Source organism: Moschus berezovskii, chromosome 19, assembly GCF_049115385.1.
Source record: "Moschus berezovskii isolate FMDL1 chromosome 19, NW_MosBer_1.0, whole genome shotgun sequence".
Lineage (NCBI taxonomy): Eukaryota > Metazoa > Chordata > Mammalia > Artiodactyla > Moschidae > Moschus > Moschus berezovskii.
The window spans coordinates 36105626-36125979 of record NC_142478.1 but is presented as its reverse complement, the minus strand read 5'-3'; the positions used below and the strand labels follow the sequence as shown (position 1 = coordinate 36125979).

The 20354-nt window shown below is 36.9% G+C and overlaps 1 protein-coding gene across 1 annotated transcript in view; it reads right to left on the bottom strand.

The window, feature by feature from the left end:
- The window catches only part of LOC148774855 (uncharacterized), a 143486-nt gene that overhangs the window by 49124 nt on the left and 74008 nt on the right, over positions 1 to 20354 (bottom strand). Inside the window, exon 4 of the mRNA XM_088827853.1 lies at positions 2354 to 2467. Coding sequence (XP_088683979.1) covers positions 2354 to 2467 — 114 coding nt within the window. The remainder of the gene's footprint in view (positions 1 to 2353; positions 2468 to 20354) is intronic.

Below are 20354 nucleotides of genomic sequence, written 5' to 3'. Positions count from 1 at the left end.
TTTTGAAATTTATTTGTTATATTTAAGGTAATATGAATCTCTATATGAAATCCTTAGTCTCAATTTATGTGTTTGTGTGTGTGTATATATATATATATATATATATAATTACTACCATGTTTCAGTTCAGTTCAGTTGCTCAGTAGTGTCTGACTCTTTGCGACCCCATGAATCACAGCATGCCAGACCTCCCTGTCCATCACCAACTCCCGGAGTTCACTCAGACTCATGTCCATCGAGTCGGTGATGCCATCCAGCCATCTCATTCTCTGTCGTCCCCTTCTCCTACCATCTTTAAATTCACCTTATTAGAGGTGGAATAAAAATTTTCCAGTAGGCAGATTGTGAAAGCTGGAAAGACTCAAAGATATAAATCTATTTCCCTCAAGTTGCTGGTGCCAAAAATGATGTCCAGAAATTTTAATTGATTTGCCCAGAGTCACAAAACCAGTTCATGGTAGAGTGTTGGAACTAGATTCCAAGTCTCTGGAATCCTATCCAGTCAACAGCCCTGTATATCATGACACCTCATGTTGCCCTCATGTGTCTCTTAAAAGATGCCTTATTTTTCTCCAATTTTGTACTTCTGAGGATTCAGAAAGTTTGTGCCATTTTATGAAATATTAATGTTAAGAGTAATTCAAATGCCTGTATATAATAAAACATATTCATACAAACGTATTTTTAAATATTTTTATATATTATCTATATATTTTCTCTCTGTGTATATATATATATATATATATACATAAAATATAATCATTGTCCATCTCATATGATAAGGTCTCTAGAATTATTTTAATTTAAAATAATCTATGTTTTTTAATTATATTCAACTCTAATAAAATATATGTGGTCAATGGAATTTGTTTTAATTTATTCCTTAATACATTCATTCAACAAAGTTACAGGCTCTTGCTACATGACAGCCTTCCATTAAAAAATTTGGGAAAAAAAAAAGACAATAATTACATATCTGTCCTTAAAATCTTACATTCTACTTTTTCTTCTTTTTTGGTGGAAGGACATACGATGTTTTTTTTTTTTTTTTCTTTTGGAAAAAAAAACTGAAGAATAAAACTATAGTGACTTAAATCATGAAGTAAAAAGAGGTAGGTTATATGATTTTCAGAGTGTACTTGTATTCCATGTTAGGTTTACTAAACAGCAATCTCAGTTTGAATATTTAAACTTTTCAAAATTATTTTTATTTTATTATAAGCATTTTAAAAATGTGGTTGAAAACATCATGTAATATTTAAAATCATAAGAATTATTAATATGTTCCAAAATCTCCTGATCCTGTTAGTACTATGTCCACTTTTGCATGTTGAAAGCAAATTACACATTCTCTACAAATAATTTCTAAACATACATTTTAATTGGTTTGTACTTAAGAAAGAAATTTCCATGTGGCTGATCTGTTATATGGGAAATATGAACTAGTGTCTTCATGCAGGCTAAAATTTTCCCATATGTGGCTGATCTGTTATATGGCAGAAAACACTAGCTCATATAAGCAGGGGAATATGATAATAATAAGTGAATAAAAGAAAGAATTAGGAATCAGATGTTAAAGAAAATGTCACTTACTTCATAATTTTCCCAAAATAACAGTGATTGTGTATTTATAGCTATCATATTAAAATTTTATTGAATTTTAAATAAATTAATTTTGAAACTAAGGCTATATTTTATCAAGTATCATATTATTACTTTTAGCAACTGAAGCAGATTTAACTATTCTTCAGTGTTTAATTTTCATGCATTTGGCTCTTGTAATACCATTTCTATCTGTCACAAAGCAGACCTACACATGATAGCAGTTTACAATCCATGCCATGACACACTGAGAAGATTAGGCTGTCAATCCCTTTCCTAGAGCTTACTGACTTGAGGAGGTAAAGTCCTGAGAGACATCTCTGAGATTTTTGTAGCGGTAACTAGGCTAAATGTTAGTAATGTTAGTGCTGCTGCTGCTAAGTCACTTCAGTCGTGTCCGACTCTGTGCAACCCCATAGAAGGCAGCCCACCAGGCGCCCCCATCCCTGGGATTCTCCAGGCAGGAACACCGGAGTGGGCTGCCATTTCCTTCTCTGTGTGAAAGTGAAAAGTGAAAGTGAAGTCGCTCAGTCATGTTTGACCCTTAGCAACCCCACGTACTGCAGCCTACCAGGCTCCTCCGTCCATGGGATTTTCTAGGCAAGAGTACTGGAGTGGTGTGCCATTGCCTTCTCCATAAACAGGGTATAGTACCTGCTATAAACCAACGAAACAGAATATAATGATTTCTTTCATCACAGTAAAATAATCTCTCATACTGTCTGGGGTACCAAGAAGCAGCAGGTCTTACCTCTACATGCCCGCTACTGGCACAGAGAAAGCAAACTACCCTGAGTGTTACAGGGACAGAGGTCAAGATTCCTAAGTCTCCCATCTCCCACACGTTTTCTGCTTCACAATCCTCCTGTGGAGAGTAAGAAACAATAGATCAAAGTGTTATTACAATTTTTATTTTATATACACCTGCTACATTCAAGGTGTGAAAAAAATGCCTTAAAATATATTATGTGCTTTGGATAGTAATGTCCACTCTGCACACATATTTTCACACACTGCTGGAAAATAAGTAAAAGAGAAATATTTTAATAACTTCACAAAAGAAAATTTCTTCAAGTCATTCTAAGAGTGAGTGAGAAGACGCTGCTTTTCCTATTCTGCTCAAAGCAGATATGTATTTCATTCACTGGCACTGTTTTGCATTGATAGTATATTAAAAAGCAGAGACATTACTTTGCCAATCAAGGTCCGTCTAGTCAAGGCAATGGTTTTTCCCGTGGTCATGTATGGATGTGAGAGTTGGACTGTGAAGAAGGCTGATCGCCGAAGAATCGATGCTTTTGAACTGTGGTGTTGGAGAAGACTCTTGAGAGTCCCTTATACTGCAAGGAGATCCAACCAGTCCATTTTAGAGGAGATCAATCCTGGATGTTCATTGGAGGGACTGATGCTAAAGCTGAAGCTGCAATACTTTGGCCACCTCATGCGACGAGTTGACTCACTGGAAAAGACTCTGATGCTGAGAAAGGTTGGGGGCGGGAGGAGAAGGGGACGACGGAGAATGAGATGGCTGGATGGCATCACCAACTCTGTGGACATGAGTTTGAGTGAGCTCCGGGAGTTGGTGATGGACAGGGAGGCCTGGCGTGCTGTGATTCATGGGGTCGCGGAGAGTCGGACACAACTGAGCGACTGATCTGATCTGATCTGATCTGAAAAAAATTCCAAACCTCGAGTTTTTTTTAAACTTTTTATGTTATATTGTATCATAGTTGATTCACAATGTTGTGATAGTTTCAGGTATACAACAAAGTGACTCAGTTATATATATATATATATATATATATATATTCTTTTACAAAGAATTTTCTTAAATACTTGCAAGTGACCATAAAATAACAAAGGAAAATAACAAAGGAAAATATTTAGAAAAAAACAAAGGAAAGTATTTAGCATTACTTTGGAAAATGACCATTTCTATTCATTTACTTATTCATTTATGAACTCATTTATTCTTTAAATATAATTTTTTCCCTAGAAGTTCATCATTCACTCACACAAATATAATAATTACCATATGGTAGTAGCCTACCTCAGATATGCAGATGACACTACCCTTATGGCAGAAAGTGAAGAGGAACTAAAAAGCCTCTTGATGAAAGTGAAAGAGGAGAGTGAAAATGTTGGCTTGAAGCTCAACATTCAGAAAACAAAGATCATGGCATCTGGTCCCATCACTTCATGGAAATAGATGGAAAAACAATGGAAACAGTGTCAGACTTTATTTTTTTGGGCTCCAAAATCACTGCAGATGCCGATTGCAGCTATGAAATTAAAAGACGCTTGCTCCTTGGAAGGAAAGTTATGACCAACCTTGATAGTATATTAAAAAGCAGAGACATTACTTTGCCAACCAAGGTCCGTCTAGTCAAGGCTATGGTTTTTCCCGTGGTCATGTATGGATGTGAGAGTTGGACTGTGAAGAAAGCTGATCGCCGAAGAATCGATGCTTTTGAACTGTGGTGTTGGAGAAGACTCTTGAGAGTCCCTTATACTGCAAGGAGATCCGACCAGCCCATTCTAAAGGAGATCAATCCTGGATGTTCATTGGAGGGACTGATGCTGAAGCTGAAACTGCAATACTTTGGCCACCTCATGCGATGAGTTGACTCACTGGAAAAGACTCTGATGCTGGGAAAGGTTGGGGGCGGGAGGAGAAGGGGACGATAGAGAATGAGATGGCTGGATGGCATCACCGACTCTGTGGACATGAGTTTGAGTGTACTCCGGGAGTTGGTGATGGACAGGGAGGCCTGGCGTGCTGTGATTCATGGGGTCGCGGAGAGTTGGACACGACTGAGCGACTGAACTGAACTGAATAGCCTACATATGTTTGTCAGATCCAGACATATTACAAATTATCAGAGTTAATACAATCTTCTTAGTGTATAAATGCATGTTGCAAAATAAATTTTAAAATATAAATATTGTAACAAATATTGTCCAAAATTTTTAGCAAACAAAATACATCCTAATATCTCACAGTGATCTTAAAGAAATACTTTTATGAATAATAATTTTTTTATGTAGGGATAGTTAGGGAGTTTAGGATGGACATGTACACACTGCTACATTTAAAATGGATAACCAACAAGGGCCTGCTGTATAGCACATGGAACTCTCCTCAGTATTATGTGACAGCCTGGAGGGGAGAGGGGTTTGGGAGAGAATGGATACATGAATGGCAGAGTCCCTTCCCTGTTCACCTGCAACTATCAAAACATTGTTTGTTAATCAACTCTACCCCAATACAAAAAATAAAGTTTAAAAAAATAAAATAAAAAATAAAAATTTAAACAAAGCTTCTAGGATTATTCTATAATAATTTCTTTTTATTTATATGGCATTCCAATGTCATCTAATCTGCAAAATTTCTTAATATCAAGAAATGGGATAAATTTATAAACTAGACTGTTGTATTAAGCTTACTTTATATGTCTATCTTGATGGTTCAAAAATTAATCTGAAATTCACACTTTCCTCCTTAAAACACAATAGAAAAGCACAAACACACATATAGAAGCTATTATCCTAACTCTTTGTGTGAAAATAGTACTCTTAGAAGGCAATTAGGAAGAGAAAGAATGCAAACTATTGTATTGGTAAAAGTATTACAGCTAAAGACTTAGAAACATTGAAAAGACTTCTCCCATGGCTCAAATGGTAAAAGAACTTGCCTGCAATGCAGGAGACCTGGGTTTGATCCCTGGGTTGGGAAGATCCCCTGGAGAAGGGAGTGGCAACCCTCTCCAGTATTCTTGCCTGGAGATCTCTTGGAAAAGATCAATTTTAATTCTATTCCCAAAGAAAGGAAATGCCAAAAAATGTTCAAACTACTGCACAATTGCACTCATCTCACACTCTAGCAAAGTAACACTCAAAATTCTCCGAGCGAGGCAATCAACAGCATGTGAACTGAGAACTTCCAGATAGTCAAGCTGGATTTCGCAAAGGCAGAGGAACCAAAGATCAAATCGCCAACACCCATTGGATCATAGAAAAAGCAAGAAAGTTCCAGAAAAATGCTATTTCTGCTTTATTGACTATGCCAAAGAATTTGACTGTGTGGATCACAACAACCTGTGGAAAATTCTTAATGAGATGGGAACACCAGACCACCTGATCTGCCTCTTGAGAAATCTCTATGTAGGTCAAGAAGCAACAGTTAGTACTGGACATGGAACAACGGACCGGTTCCAAATTGGAAAAGGAGTATGTCAAGGCTATATATTGTCACCCTACTTACTTAACTTATATGCAGAATACATTATGTGAAATGCCAGGGTGGGTGAAGCAAAAGCTGGAATCAAGATTTCTGGGAGGAACTGAAGAGCCTCTTGATGAGAGTGAAAGAGGAGATTGAAAAAGTTGGCTTAAAACTCAACATTCAGAAAACAAAGATCATGGCATCCGGTCCCATCACTTCATGGCAAATAGAGGGGAAAACAATGAAAACAGTGTGAGGCTTTATTTTCTTGGGCTCCAAAATCTCTGCAGATTGTGACTGCAGCCATGAAATTAAAAGACACTTTTTCCTTGGAAGAAAAGCTATGACCAACCTAGACAGCACCTTAAAAAGCAGAGACATTATTTTGCCAACATCGTCCATCTAGTCAAAGCTATGACTTTTCCAGGAGTTATGTATGGATGTTAGAGTTGGACTATAAGTTTAATTCTTCAAAGCTGAGTTTTGAAGAATTGATGCTTTTGAACTGTAGTGTTGGAGAAGACTCTTGAGAGTTCCTTGGACTGCAAGGAGTTCCAACCAGTCCATCCTAAAGAAAATCAGTCCTGAATATTCATTGGAAAGACTGATGCTGAAGTTGAAGCTCCAATACTTTGGTCCCCTGATGCAAAGAACTGACTCATCGGAAAAGACCCTGATGCTGGGAAAGATTGAAGGCAGTAGGAAAAGGGAATGACAAAGGATGGTTGGATGGCATCACCTACTCGATGGACATGATTTTGAGCAAGCTCTGGGAGTTGGTGATGGACAGGGAAGCCTGGCATGCTGCGGTTCATGACTAAACTGAACTGAAACATTGAAAGACATCTAGAATGTGTTGATATTCCATAAATTGATGGCTTCACCAAATAGTAAGTTCTGACAAATTTATGCTTCAAAGGTAAAAACATATTCATGAAGTTGGTTTAGCTTAGTTTTGTTGTGAATACAACAGAATAAGGCATCAGATTCCAAAGAATATATGGTTGGCCATAATATTGTCTTGGTAGCTACACAGATTATACTGACTGTATCATAGATGTTTAAAGAGAGTCCTGATAAAGAACATTTTATTACAAGAATGAGATTCAAGTGCTAGTTACTTAAGTCCTCTATAAAAAGAAGGACTTTGATTTGTGTGGTCTCTTCTGTCTCAAAGCTGTTATTATGCAGGACACCAGCTCCCTGAATCACAGGATGGGGTCCATTTGAAAGAGTTTCTTCATGGTTGGCTCTTGGGAGTCTAATATTCAAAACATCACTCTCCTGCCTGGCTGAATGTAACAGGAAAACTGTTAGTAGCAACCAGGAATTGAAAGATACTCATGGAAGTGGGGGTCAATGATAATCTGATGGCCCTGGACAATTCAACCCTAACCCCCATGGGCAAGTCTTTACACTAGTACTGCTCACTGGAAGCATGGGGATTCTATTGGCAAGGGATTTTAGTAACGAAGCTCCAGGTTTTTCCTCTGCAATTTGTGGGAGCACTATTCCAATGGCTCTTGTAGAAGGGAATATAACTGAAAAACAAAAAAGCTGCAAAAATAAATTTTAAAGCAGCAAAAGAAAAGCTCATCTTTAACAGGATCTACCCTTGGAAGCAATCAAGTTAGTGACCAAAAACCAGTCTCAAGCAATTCTTTGGGGGATCTGATCCTCTAACTGGAGGAGCTTGTCAAGTTTTCCTTTCCATTCTTGCTGCTATATTCTTCTAGGGAGGAGTTCTGGTAAATACAATTTGGCCTCTCAGAATACATCCTTCAAGATTGCTGCCTTAGGCATCTGCTTTATTGACCCACTCCTTAATCCACATCTGTTGACAGAAAATCGAAGCTGCTCACAGAAATTAGGTTGAGGTGGAGAGAGAGAGAGAGAGAAAGGGCAGACATATGGTCTAATGACAGAATCAAGGATGCAATGAAGTAGCATGACTGGATTCCTGGAGGAAAAGCAACAGCAAACAGTGCAGTAAAGAAACTTGACCTATTTGGCTAGAGATTCTGTGCAGCCTTTGAGGCAGAATTCAGAGGAAACTGATGGAAGACAAGGGTACCACTCCAGAGTGTTCAACTGTAGTTGAATCTACTAATGGAAGCATCAGTTAATGGCATCACGTCTGACATGATGCACAGTGAAATAAACCTGAATTAGACACTAATCTTTCACCTGAAAGACTTATACATGTTTTGTTATCTTTTTTGTTCTGCCAATAATTACCATATCATTAGAATGACTAAAAAAGAGACTATTAAAGGGAAGTCAGTTACTTCTATCCTGAAGGAGCACTTTTGATGTAAATTCATCTGGAGGAGCACTTTTGATGTAAATTCAAGTAATAATAGACTGTATCCATTGCAAAACAATCAACTTTTGAAAGTCATGCCTGTGATTCTATGTGGTGATAAATTTTTATAATGTTTAACAGAGCTAATCTCTTAAGTGCAATTGCATTCATTCTTTCTCTCAGTATTCATTTCCAAGGTACCTTGAAATGTGACACTTTCTCATACTACTTGAGCTTTGTAATTCCAGTTCTAAGTAGCAAAATCTGCCAGCAGTTTACAATTCTTACAGTGCCATATTTAGAAGATTAAGTTGTCAAATTTTTAATGCTTTCTTTTGATAGTCTTTTTATTTTGGGAAACTTTAAATAGGAATTCAGATTTTGCTAAGAGAATTAATTTTAGCCCTTCAGTCAATGGAGGTACTATTGATAAAAGTTTGTTCAGTAATAGTAACTCGACTTGTGCAATTTAGTTCTGAATAAAAGAATATGATAAGACAAGGCAGACTTTAAAGCATTAATAATGTTACAACATAAGGTAGGCTGTAAAAACAAATCAAGATATTAAGATTTTTTTAATTAATGTACCTTACACTTCTCCATTCTAATGCCCTTTTCCCTTTTTCTCCAATTTTAGTTATTTTATTTTGCTAAATAAAACAGTTTGGTTTGCTTTAAACTAAAATCTCTATTTCTTTGTCCACTGAATTTTGAAAGTTTTTATTATGTCTGTTAAATACAGTGAGGAAATTATTTGCCTCCATACTCAATTCTGTGTCACTATTCTTACATCATGAAAAATTAAACTATAAAATTTATATTCTCATCTATAATCCTATTAAATCATCCAGGTCTAATTTACAAGTTCTAAAATTTGACAACTTTAAAACTGCATTTAAAATATTACGGTTGTTGGAATATTAATCTTTACAGAGATTACATATCTCTGTATATATCACATGTTCTATGAAACCATCAATGAGGGCAACTTAATAAAAACTGTAACAATAATGAGGTAAAAAATGAATGATTTCCCTAAATCCCATCAATTATATAAAATAATTCGAACTTTTTGTTAGTTTCACATTTTGTTTCATGATTTCTATACCATTTGTGCACCTTGATATTTATAATCCTGTTCAGTTCTGTTGACAAGTATAGGACTAAGGTTATTCTGTTCAGTGAAATCTGATTTCTTCTTGGGGTATAATCTTTGGAGCTTGTTGAATTATTGTTCTAATTTTGATCAGTTGTTTCTTAGATTATTAGATGGCTATTATCCTGCAATCTTTTTTTATTGCACTTAGAGGTGGGGAATCACTCACTGTTTTTTGAAAGTTGTGATTTCTACTCAATTGTAACCTTTTAAAGTTATTATTGTGTTCTATTCTCAGTGCTGATCTTTTTTTGTTTTTTGCTTTCTTCTTAATGCTTTCCTAATCTTGATGATTCTATGATTTTGTTTTTCAGAAGGTACCTTTCTCAGCCATTGAATGAATATTCAGTGTGATATTCCTATCTTAAAGCTTATATTTTACGTTGTTTGTCTAATAATTTTCAACTGCATTTTGTTTATTCTATCCAGGAATTTTCTCTAATAACTCTGCCTAAAAACACTCAACAGGAAATGAGAAGCACCAAAGTTATCATAAACACACTTTTAGTAGACCTTTGATCCAACCAGTCCATTCTAAAGGAGATCAATCCTGGGTGTTCATGGGAAGGACTGATGCTAAAGCTGAAACTGCAATACTTGGCCACCTCATGCGACGAGTTGACTCACTGGAAAAGACTCTGATGCTGGGAAAGGTTGGGGGTGGGAGGAGAAGGGGACGACAGAAAATGAGATGGTTGGATGGCATCACTGACTCTGTGGACATGAGTTTGAGTGAACTCCGGGATTTGGTGATGGACAGGGAGGCCTGGCGTGCTGTGATTCACGGGGTCGCGAAGAGTCGGACACGACTGAGTGACTGAACTGAACTGAACTGAACTGAATTGAAGATGGTGCTAGTGAAAGCTAAGATGGACATGAAGAACACATTATTGGGAACTCGAGGTAATATTATCTAGTGTTGTACAGTGGAAGAAACTTTAACTGACTAATGTTATACATGGTAAGTAAAGCATGATGAACTCAGGGATTTCAAAAAATAGAGTTGTAGATATGATTGGTTTCTTCTTGCTGCTTAGAATGCAAGGTGAGATGAAAGAGATGGATTGATCAAAAAACTGTTAAGCAAAGATGACGATGACCTGCTGCTGCTGCTGCTGCTAAGTCGCTTCAGTCATGTCCAACTCTTAGCGACCCCATGGACTGCAGCCCACCAGGCTCCTCCGTCCATGGGATTTTCCAGGCAAGAGTACTGGAGTGGGGTGCCGATGATTTGGGAAATTCACAGCCTTTCCAGATTGCTAAAATTAGAAGGGTCACAAGATCCAGAGAAAAAGCCAAGAGTAATACCGTTCAACCTTTTGCTAGTATTTCAGAAGGATTAAAATTTCAGAGTATTCCTTCACACAGAGGGCTTTTTGAAAGATTAGGTGTATGACTCATGGATTCCCCTCATTCATTTCAGTAGAAGTCAAAAATAGAGATAGGATTACACTGGAAAGATCTGTGGAAGAGCCTCTTGTCTAACTGAGTGAATCCAGAACGCATACACTGGAGATCTACAAGACTCCTGAGAATGTTATCTCAGCAGTAATACTGCCAGCTTGGACTGAAAAGCAAAGAGAATGAACATGATAAAACAAGACTACCAGATTCCCCAAATTTTACTTGAAGGAAACAAGCTAATAACACTACTCAACTGTGCTATCCTTCAAGAAAAAGGAGAACTACATCCAAGGTCAGAGATGGGGGCTCAGATGGCAGAGACTTAAGACACAAATGATTACACTCAGGTCCTGAAACCTAAGGGAGTTTGTCCTGCTGGAGTTTGAAACTGTTTGGGACCAATGACTCCTTTTTTCCTTCCATTTTCTCCTGTTCAGAATAGTAATGTCTATACCTGGTATCTGAAGCCTGCCATATTTTATGGCAAAATACAATTTCAATTATATTCTGAAAATAGATAACATATTCTATTTTGAACATCAATCACTTGTATTCTAGTTTCATAGTTCCATATATGGAAGTGAATTTAATCTCAGGATAGACATCGTACTAAGTGAAGTATCACCCATATCTAATGTGGTTGATTTAGATGATATGACTTGGAATTTTTAAGCTGATAAGCCTTAGGTGAGATTTGAACTTGAGAATAATATTGAGTTAATAAACTTGGGTTAACCTTTTGTGGAGTTTGGGATACACTGAATATATTTTGCATTTGGGACAGATGTGAATCTTTGGGTACAAGAGAGCAGATTTGAGGAGGGTAAACAATGGCTTCCTTAAGATGTCCATATCATGTTCTCCAGAATCTCTGAATATGTCTGTTTAGGTTTTCTGCCCATTTTCTGTTTTTTTTTTTTTTTTTTCGTACCAAGCTACATGAGCTACTTGTACATTTTGGTGATTAATCCCTTACCAGTTGCTTAGTTTGCAAATATTTTCTCCTATTCTGAGGGTTGTCTTTTTGTTTTGTTTATGGTTTCCTTTGCTGTGCAAAAACTTTTAAGTTTAATTGGATCCCATTTATTTTTGTTATTATTTTCATTATTCTACAAAGTGGAACAAAATGTATCTTGGGATTTATGTCATGGAGTGTTCTGCCTATGTTTTCCTATGACAGTTTTATAGTGTCTGGCTTTTTGACTTTTATAAAGGATATCCTCATTTTAAAAATTACACTTGATACATTGAACATCTTATCTTTCACATAGGGAATAAAACAAATATGTTCATTATTGCCACTTCAGTTTAGTTAAGTTTATATTAGATGTCTAGACCAGTGTGTTAATATAAGAAAAAAATTGATATGTAAAAGATTATAAAGAGAAAGCAATCTTTATATACATTTATATTCATGTAGATAGAAGTTTCTAAGAATTTATGAATATATTTTTATTTTAACTAGGTGAGAACTTAGAAAGATTTTTAGCAGAAAAATCACTATCTCTCTGAAAAATCTTTTGTATTTACATACTAGAAATTTACAATTAAAAATCAAGTTTCACAAAAGATATATTTAAAATCATCAAAAAATATTTCATAAGAAAAATCAAACAAACCATGCAACTTCTTTGTGAATAAATATAGTTAAGGTAGGAAATAAAATATGACAAATAAATGGAGATACATACAAAATTCATGGGCTGAAACACTTTTGTAAAAATATAAAATTTTCACAAGTTGATCTATAGTTTTTGCATAATTCAATAAAACTTTTTGTATTTTTTCTTATTTTTTTTGAACTTGAAAAACCAATTCTAACATTATTTTACAAATTAAATGCTAAAACTATAATAGGGTAGACTAAAAGAAGACAAGAAAGTATTGGAATACTTGTTTCTAAATATAACAAAATTTATTTAAAAACTTTCGTAATCATGCCTTGGTGTATTCCAACAGATATGAAAGCAGATAGCCACATAAAGGCTTTTTTACAAACGTTCACAAAAACAATATAACAGCTAAAATTTGAAATCAGTCTTGTATATTGTAGGTTGAATTGTATTCCCTCTAAATAAATATGGTGTAATTCCAACTCCAAGTAACTAAGAATATGACCTTACTAGGAAATAGAGTCATAATTATTTAAGATTAAGTCATGCTGAAGAAGGGTGGCTCCTCTAATCAATATGACTGGTATCCTTATAAAAAAAAAAAAGGAATTTTGGACACAACACTAACATACCTGCATGGAGAATGTTATGCAAGCATGAAGACAGAGATTGGGGGGATGTGTTTACAAGCCAAGGAATGACAAAGATTGCCAGCAAACCAGACACAGAACAGATTTGCTTTCACAGCTTTAGAGGAAGACAATCTAGCCAACACCTTGATTTTTGACTTCCAGCATCAAGAACAGTTAAGACAACAAATTTCTGTTGTTTAAGCTACCCAGTTTGTGATATTTTGTCAAGGCAGCCCTAGCAAACTGATACAAAACCTGTGTCAATTAACTGGTAAATAACTGAACATATCATGCTATATCCTTATACATAAGCAATGAAAAGAATGAAGTATTAATATCCAAGTATTAATATCAGATTACTTGGAGAAATCTGAAAAACATTAAGCTATGTGAAAGAGTGAACTGAAGTGAAGTGAACGCCACTCAGTCGTGTCTGACTCTTTGTGACCCCATGAACTAAACAGTCCATGGAATTCTCTAGGCCAGAATACTGGAGTGGGTAGCCTTTCCCTTCTCCAGGGGACCTTCCCAACCCAGGGATCGAACCCAGATCTCCCGCATTGCAGGCAGATTCTTTACCAGCTGAGCCACAAGGAGAGCCCTATGTGAAGGAAGTATAACATAAAATACAATGTTCTGTAAGATTCCATTTATATGAAACTCTCAGTTCAGTTCAGTTGCTCAGTCGTGTCCAACTCTTTGCAACCCCATGGACTGCAGCATGCCTCTAAAAGGTTAAAATTCTAATAACTTGAAGCAAATGAACAGGCATCTGAGACTGAGATTCACGATATGAGAATAACTTCAAAGAGGCATGAGGAAATATTTTGTGGTGATATAAATGGCCTGTATCTTGATTTTGGTCATAAGAACATGGTTAATGCAATTGTTCAATCTCATCAAACTGTATACTATTAACTGATTAATTTTATTGCATAAATACTGTATTTCAATATAGTTGGGCATGTCAGTCCAGTAATTGACAATAAAAAATAGTTTTTTTCCAGTAAACTCAGGTATGCACAGATACTTCATAAATGACTAAGTTACCACAGCAGAAAGGTGAAAAAATGAGTTGTGTTATGAATAAATGACACTGGCTACATTGGGTATCCATATGGGAAAAAATTAAACTGGACCCTTCAAAGACCATTGCATTTCATACCTATTCACAATTCTTTTACTCTTTAATCAGGTCATGGCTTCCATGTGAAGGGAATTTATATCCTGGCCTGAATGATTTGTGTCTTGGCCACATAGCTTGCTTTAACCAATAGAATATGGCTCTCTCTACCTGGGTGGTAGGAGGAGGGTCACATGAAATAGACAAACAAAATCTTCAGTCTGGAGTCAAGCCTAGTTAAGCTACCCCTAAACCACAGATAGAAAGGATGAAAATACTGACCTATGAATGAAAAACAAAAGTTGCTATTGGAAGCCACTGAAATTATAAGGTTGTGTGTTACTCAGAAAATTTTATTAATAGAGACCCTTCCCTCACAGCACACAAAAACTTATCTACATATGGATTATAGGTAAGGCAACCATATATTTTATTATCCAAATTGATATATTATTAAGAAAGAAAAAGGTACAATTAAGTACCCTGGACAATAAGCATTAAATAGGGATGTACAAGGGAAGCAAAGATGATCACCCTAACTACTGGCTCAAATTGTGCAATTCCAGTTAACCTTTAGAAAAATATGTGGGAGAATACCTTCATGATTTCATAGTAGCAAATTTTTCTTAAGACATAAAAAGGTCTTACACAGAGATAAAAAGGTAATTTTACTATAAACAATGTAAATTTCCTTTGATCAACAGACACAAATAAAATATGAGGAAAAACAGTTTTATAACTGTGGGGACATAGGTGACCTTTTGGAGGTGAATCTCATAGTATTATGGCTGCCTTCATATGATTGGGTCCCTCTGAAGTTCTGAACTTTCAGAGTTGTCCATGCTGAGCCTCCAGCAATTTGTGAATTACAGTTCAGGTTTTTGTTCCTGAGGAGGTTTCTGCTTACAAATCTCTGCTCTGCTTATATTAGGAGAGAACAAGATGGTGGAGGAGTAGGTGGATGTGGAGTACAACTCTCTCCACAGATATATCAGGTGTTCTGCGCTCACTTCTGCGTCCGAAGGTGTTCCGTTCTTCGAACGCAGAAGTGAGCGCAGAACACCAACTGAGAGTCGACAGGAGTAACTGACCAGCGGAAAAGGATACATCAGTTCAGTTCAGTTCAGTTGCTCAGTCGTGTCCGACTCTTTGTAACCCCTTGAATCACAGCATGCCAGGCCTCCCTGTCCATCACCAACTCACAGAGTTCACTCAAATTCATGTCCATCGAGTCGGTGATGCCATCCAGCCATCTCACTCTCTGTCGTTCCCTTCTCCTCCCGCCCCCAATCCCTCCCAGCATCAGAGTCTTTCCCAGTGAGTCAACTCGTTACATGAGGTAGCCAAAGTATTGGAGTTTCAGCTTTAGCATCAGTCCTTCCAATGAACACCCAGGATTGATCTTCTTTAGAATGGACTGGTTGGATCTCCTTACAGTCCAAGGGACTCTCAAGAGTCTTCTCCAGCACCACAGTTCAAAATCATGAAGTCTTCAGTGATCAGCTTTCTTCACAGTCCAACTTTCACATCCATACCTGACCACTGGAAAAACCATTGTCTTGACTAGACGGACCTTTGTTGTCAAAGTGATGTCTCTGCTTTTTAATATACTATCTAGATTGGTCATAACTTTCCTTCCAAGGAATAAGCGTCTTTTAATTTCATGGCTGCAATCAGCATCCACAGTGATTTTGGAGCCCAAAAAAATAAAGTCTGACACTGTTTCCACTGTTTCCCCATCTGTTTCCCATGAAGTGATGGGACCAGATGCCATGATCTTAGTTTTCTGAATGTTGAGCTTCAAGCCAACCTTTTCACTCTCCTCTTTCACTTTCATCAAGAGGCTTTTTAGTTCCTCTTCACTTTCTGCCATAAGGGTGGTGTCATCTGCATATCTGAGGTTATTGACATTTCTCCCAGCAATCTTGATTCTAACTTGTGCTTCTTCCAGCCCAGTGTTCCTCATGATGTACTCTGCATAGAAGTTAAATAAGCAGGGTGATAATATACAACCTTGACGTACTTCTTTTCCTATTTGGAACCAGTCTGTTGTTCCATGTCCAGTTCTAACTGTTTCTCAAGAGGCAGGTCAGGTGGTCTGGTATTCCCATCTCTTTCAGAATTTTCCACAGTTTATTGTGATCCACACAGTCAAAGGCTTTGGAATAGTCAATGAAGCAGAAATAGATGTTTTTCTGGAACTCTCTTGCTTTCTCCATGATCAAGCGGATGTTGGTAATTTGATCTCTGGTACCTCTGCCTTTTCTAAAACCTGCTTGAACATCTGGAAGTTCCTGGTTCACGTATTGCTGAAGCCTGCCTTGGAGAATACTAGCATGTGAGATGAGTGCAATTGTGCAGTCGTTTGAGCATTCTTTGGCATTGCCTTTCTTTGGGATTGGAATGAAGACTGACCTTTTCCAGTCCTGTGGCCACTGCTGAGTTTTCCAAATTTGCTGGCATATTGAGTGCAGCACTTTCACAGCATCATCTTTCATAGATCCATGCAAAACTGAAGATCAAGCCCTGAGCCTTGAAGTGGGAGCACTGACTCCAAGACTCTAGACTACCAGAGAACTAACCCTAGGGGGTATCAAATAGTGAGAACTCACACAAAGGAAACTACTGGAATATAAGAGCTGACATCACCCAACCACCAATAGCACATTGTACATCATGACACATCTAAACAACAAACAAAACAAAAACACAAACCCAGTCATCAGCAGAGAGGATTACCACCTCACTCAGCCTTGTCCATCAGAGGAAAAATAAACAAACAAAAGCTCAGCACATATCTCACCCTATACAAAGCTTACACAAACCCCTGGACAAACATCAGGAGGGCAGAAACCAAAAGGAAGAAAGAATTCAACCTTGAAGCCTGGGAAAAGGACACCTCAAACACAATAAGTTAAAAAAGATTAATGAAAAGGCAGAGAAATACTGCACAAATGAAGGAGCAAACTAGAAACACAGAAGTCCAAAGAAATGAAGAGGAAATAGGCAAACTACCTGAAAAATAAATCAGAAAAGTGATAGTAAAGATGCTCAAAAACCTTGAAAACAAAATGGAGAAAATGCAAGAATCAATTAACAAAGACCAAGAAGAGTGAAAGAATAAATATGCAGAGACAAACAACTCAATTACTGTAATTAAAAATACTCTAGAAGGAATCAGTTGCAAAATATCTAAAGCAGAAGTATGAATCAGTGAGCTGGAAGATAAAGTAGTGGAAATAACTTCTGAAGAGTAGAATAAAGTAAAAATAATGAAAAGAACTGAGGATAGTCTCAGAGACCTTTGGGACAATATCAAATGCACCAACATTTGAATTATAGGGGTCCCAGAAGAAGAGAAAAAGAAAGGGTATGAGAAAATTTTTGAAGAAATTATAGTTGAACATTTCCCCAACATAGAAGAGGAAATAGCCAGTCAAGTCCAAGAACCAGAAAGGGACCCATACAGGATAAACCCAAGGAGAAACATGCCAAGACACATACTAATCAAACTAACAAAGACTAAACACAAAGAAAGAATGTTAAAAGCAGCAAGGGAGAGGCAACAAGTAACATACAAAGGAAACCCCATCTGCTTAACAGCTGATCTTTCAGCAGAAACTCTGCAGGCCAGAAGGGAATAGTAGGACATATTTAAAGTACTGAAAGGGAAAAATCTACAACCAAGATTACTGTACCTGGCAAGGATCTCATTCAAAATTGATGGAAAAATAAAAAGCTTTTCAGACAAGCAGAAGTCAAGAGAATTCAGTACCACCAAACCAGCTTTACAACAAATGTTAAACAGACTTATATAGTCAAGAAACATAAGAGAAGAAAAAAGATCTACAAAATCAACTCCAAATAATTAAGAAAATGGCAATAGGAACATGTATGTTGATAATTACTTTAAATGTAAATGGATTAAATGCTCCAACCAAAAGACACAGACTAGCTGAATGGATACAAAAACCAGACCCAAATATATGCTGTTTACAAGAAACCCACTTCAGACCTAAAGACACATATAGACTGAAAGTGAGAGGATGGAAAAATATATTCCATGCAAATGGGAAGCCAAAGAGGCTGGAGTAGCAATCCTCATATCAGACAAAATAGAACTTAAAGAATATCACAAGAGATAAAGAGGGACATTACATAGTGATCAAGGGATCAATCCAAGAGGAGGACAACAAAATTGTAAATATCTGTGCACCCAACATAGGAGCGAATCAACACATAAGACAAACACTAACAGACACAAAAGGAGAAATTGACAGTAACACAGTAATAATAGGAGACTTTAACACCCCACTCACACCAATGGGCAGATCATCAAAACAGAAAACATAAGGAAACACAAGTCTTAAATGATACATTACATGAGATGGATCTCATTGATATCTTCAGGACATTCCATCCAAATGCAGAAGAATACACCTTCTTCTCAAGTGCACATGGAGCATTCTCCAGGTCACAAATCAAACTCACAACATCTTGGGTCACCAGTCAAACAGTAAATTTAAGAAAACTGAAATCATATCAAGCATCTTCTCCGACCACAACCCTATGAGACTAGATATCAATTACAAGAAAACAACTATAAGAAAAACAAACACATGGAGATTAAACAACCTGTTTCTAAATAACCAACAAGTTATTGAAGAAATCAAAAGGGAAATCAAACCTTTCTAGAAAGAAATGACAATGAAAACACAACAACTCAAAATTATGGAAGGCAGCAAAAGCAGTCCTAAGAGGGAAGTTTGTAGCAATACAATCCTACCTCAGGAAATAAGAAAAACATTGAATAGACAACCTAACTTTACTTCTAAAACAACTGGAAAAAGAGCAAAAAAACCCCTCAAAATTAGTAAAAGGAAAGAAATCATAAAGATCCATAAATGAAAAAGAAATGAAATAAACAATTTCATTAATTTTATTAATAAGATTGATAAAACTAAAAGCTGTTTCTTTGAGAAGGTATACAAAATTGACAAAACTTTGGCCAGAGTCATCAAGAAAAAAAGAGAGAAGAATCAAAACTAGAAATGAAAAAGGAGAGGTTACAACAGACAATGCAGAAATACAAAGGATTATAAGAGAATATTATGAACAACTACATGGCAATAAAATGGATATCCTGGAAGAAATGGACAGATTCTTAGAAAAGTTCAGTCTTCCAAGACTGAACCAGGAAGAAATAGAAATGATAACAACCCAGACACAAACACAGAAGTTGAAGCTGTGATCAAAAATCTCCCCCAAAACAAAAGCCTGGGACCAGATGGCTTCACAGGAGAATTCTATCAAACATTTACAGAAGAGCTAGTGCCCATTCTTCTTAAACTCTTTCAAAAAGTTGCAGAGGAAGGAACACTTCCAAACTCATTCCACGAGGCCACCATCACCCTGATACCAAAACCAGACAAAGACAAACACAGAAAAAGAAAACTACAGACCAATAACAATGATGAACGTAGATGCAAAAATCCTCAACAAAATTTTAGCAAACAGAATTCAGCAACACATCAAAAATCTATACACCATGATCAAGTTGGGTTTATTCCAGGAATGCAAGGATTCCTCAATATATGCAAATCAATCAATGTGATACACCATATTAAAAAACTGAAAGATAAAACTATATGATAATCACAATAGATGCAGAAAAAGCCTTTGACAAAATTCAGCAAATATTTATGATTCAGTTCAGTTCAGTTCAGTTCAGTCACTCAGTCGTGTCCGACTCTTTGCAACCCCATGAATCACAGCACACCAGGCCTCCCTGTCCATCACCAACTCCTGGAGTTCACTCAAACTCATGTCCATCGAGTCGGTGACGCCATCCAGCCATCTCACTCTCTGTCGTCCCCTTCTCCCACACCAATCTTTCCCAGCATCAGAATCTTTTCCAGTGAGTCAACTCTTTGCATGAGGTGGCCAGAGTATTGGAGTTTCAGCTTCAGCATCAGTCCCTCCATTGAACACCCAGGATTGTAAACTCTTCAAAAATGAACAAAGAAGGAACCAACTCCAACATCAGTTCAGTTCAGTTTAGTCGCTCAGTCGTGTCTGCCTCTTTGTGACCCCATGGACTGCAGCAGGCCAGGCCTTCCTGTCCATCACCAACTCGCCAGGTTTACTCAAACTCACATCCATCTAGACAGTGATGCCATCTAACCATCTCAATTCTCTGTCGTCTACTTCTCCTTGCACCTTCAATCTTTCCCAGCATCAGGGTCTTTTCCAATGAGTCAGTTCTTCACATCAGGTGGCCAAAGTTTCGGAGTT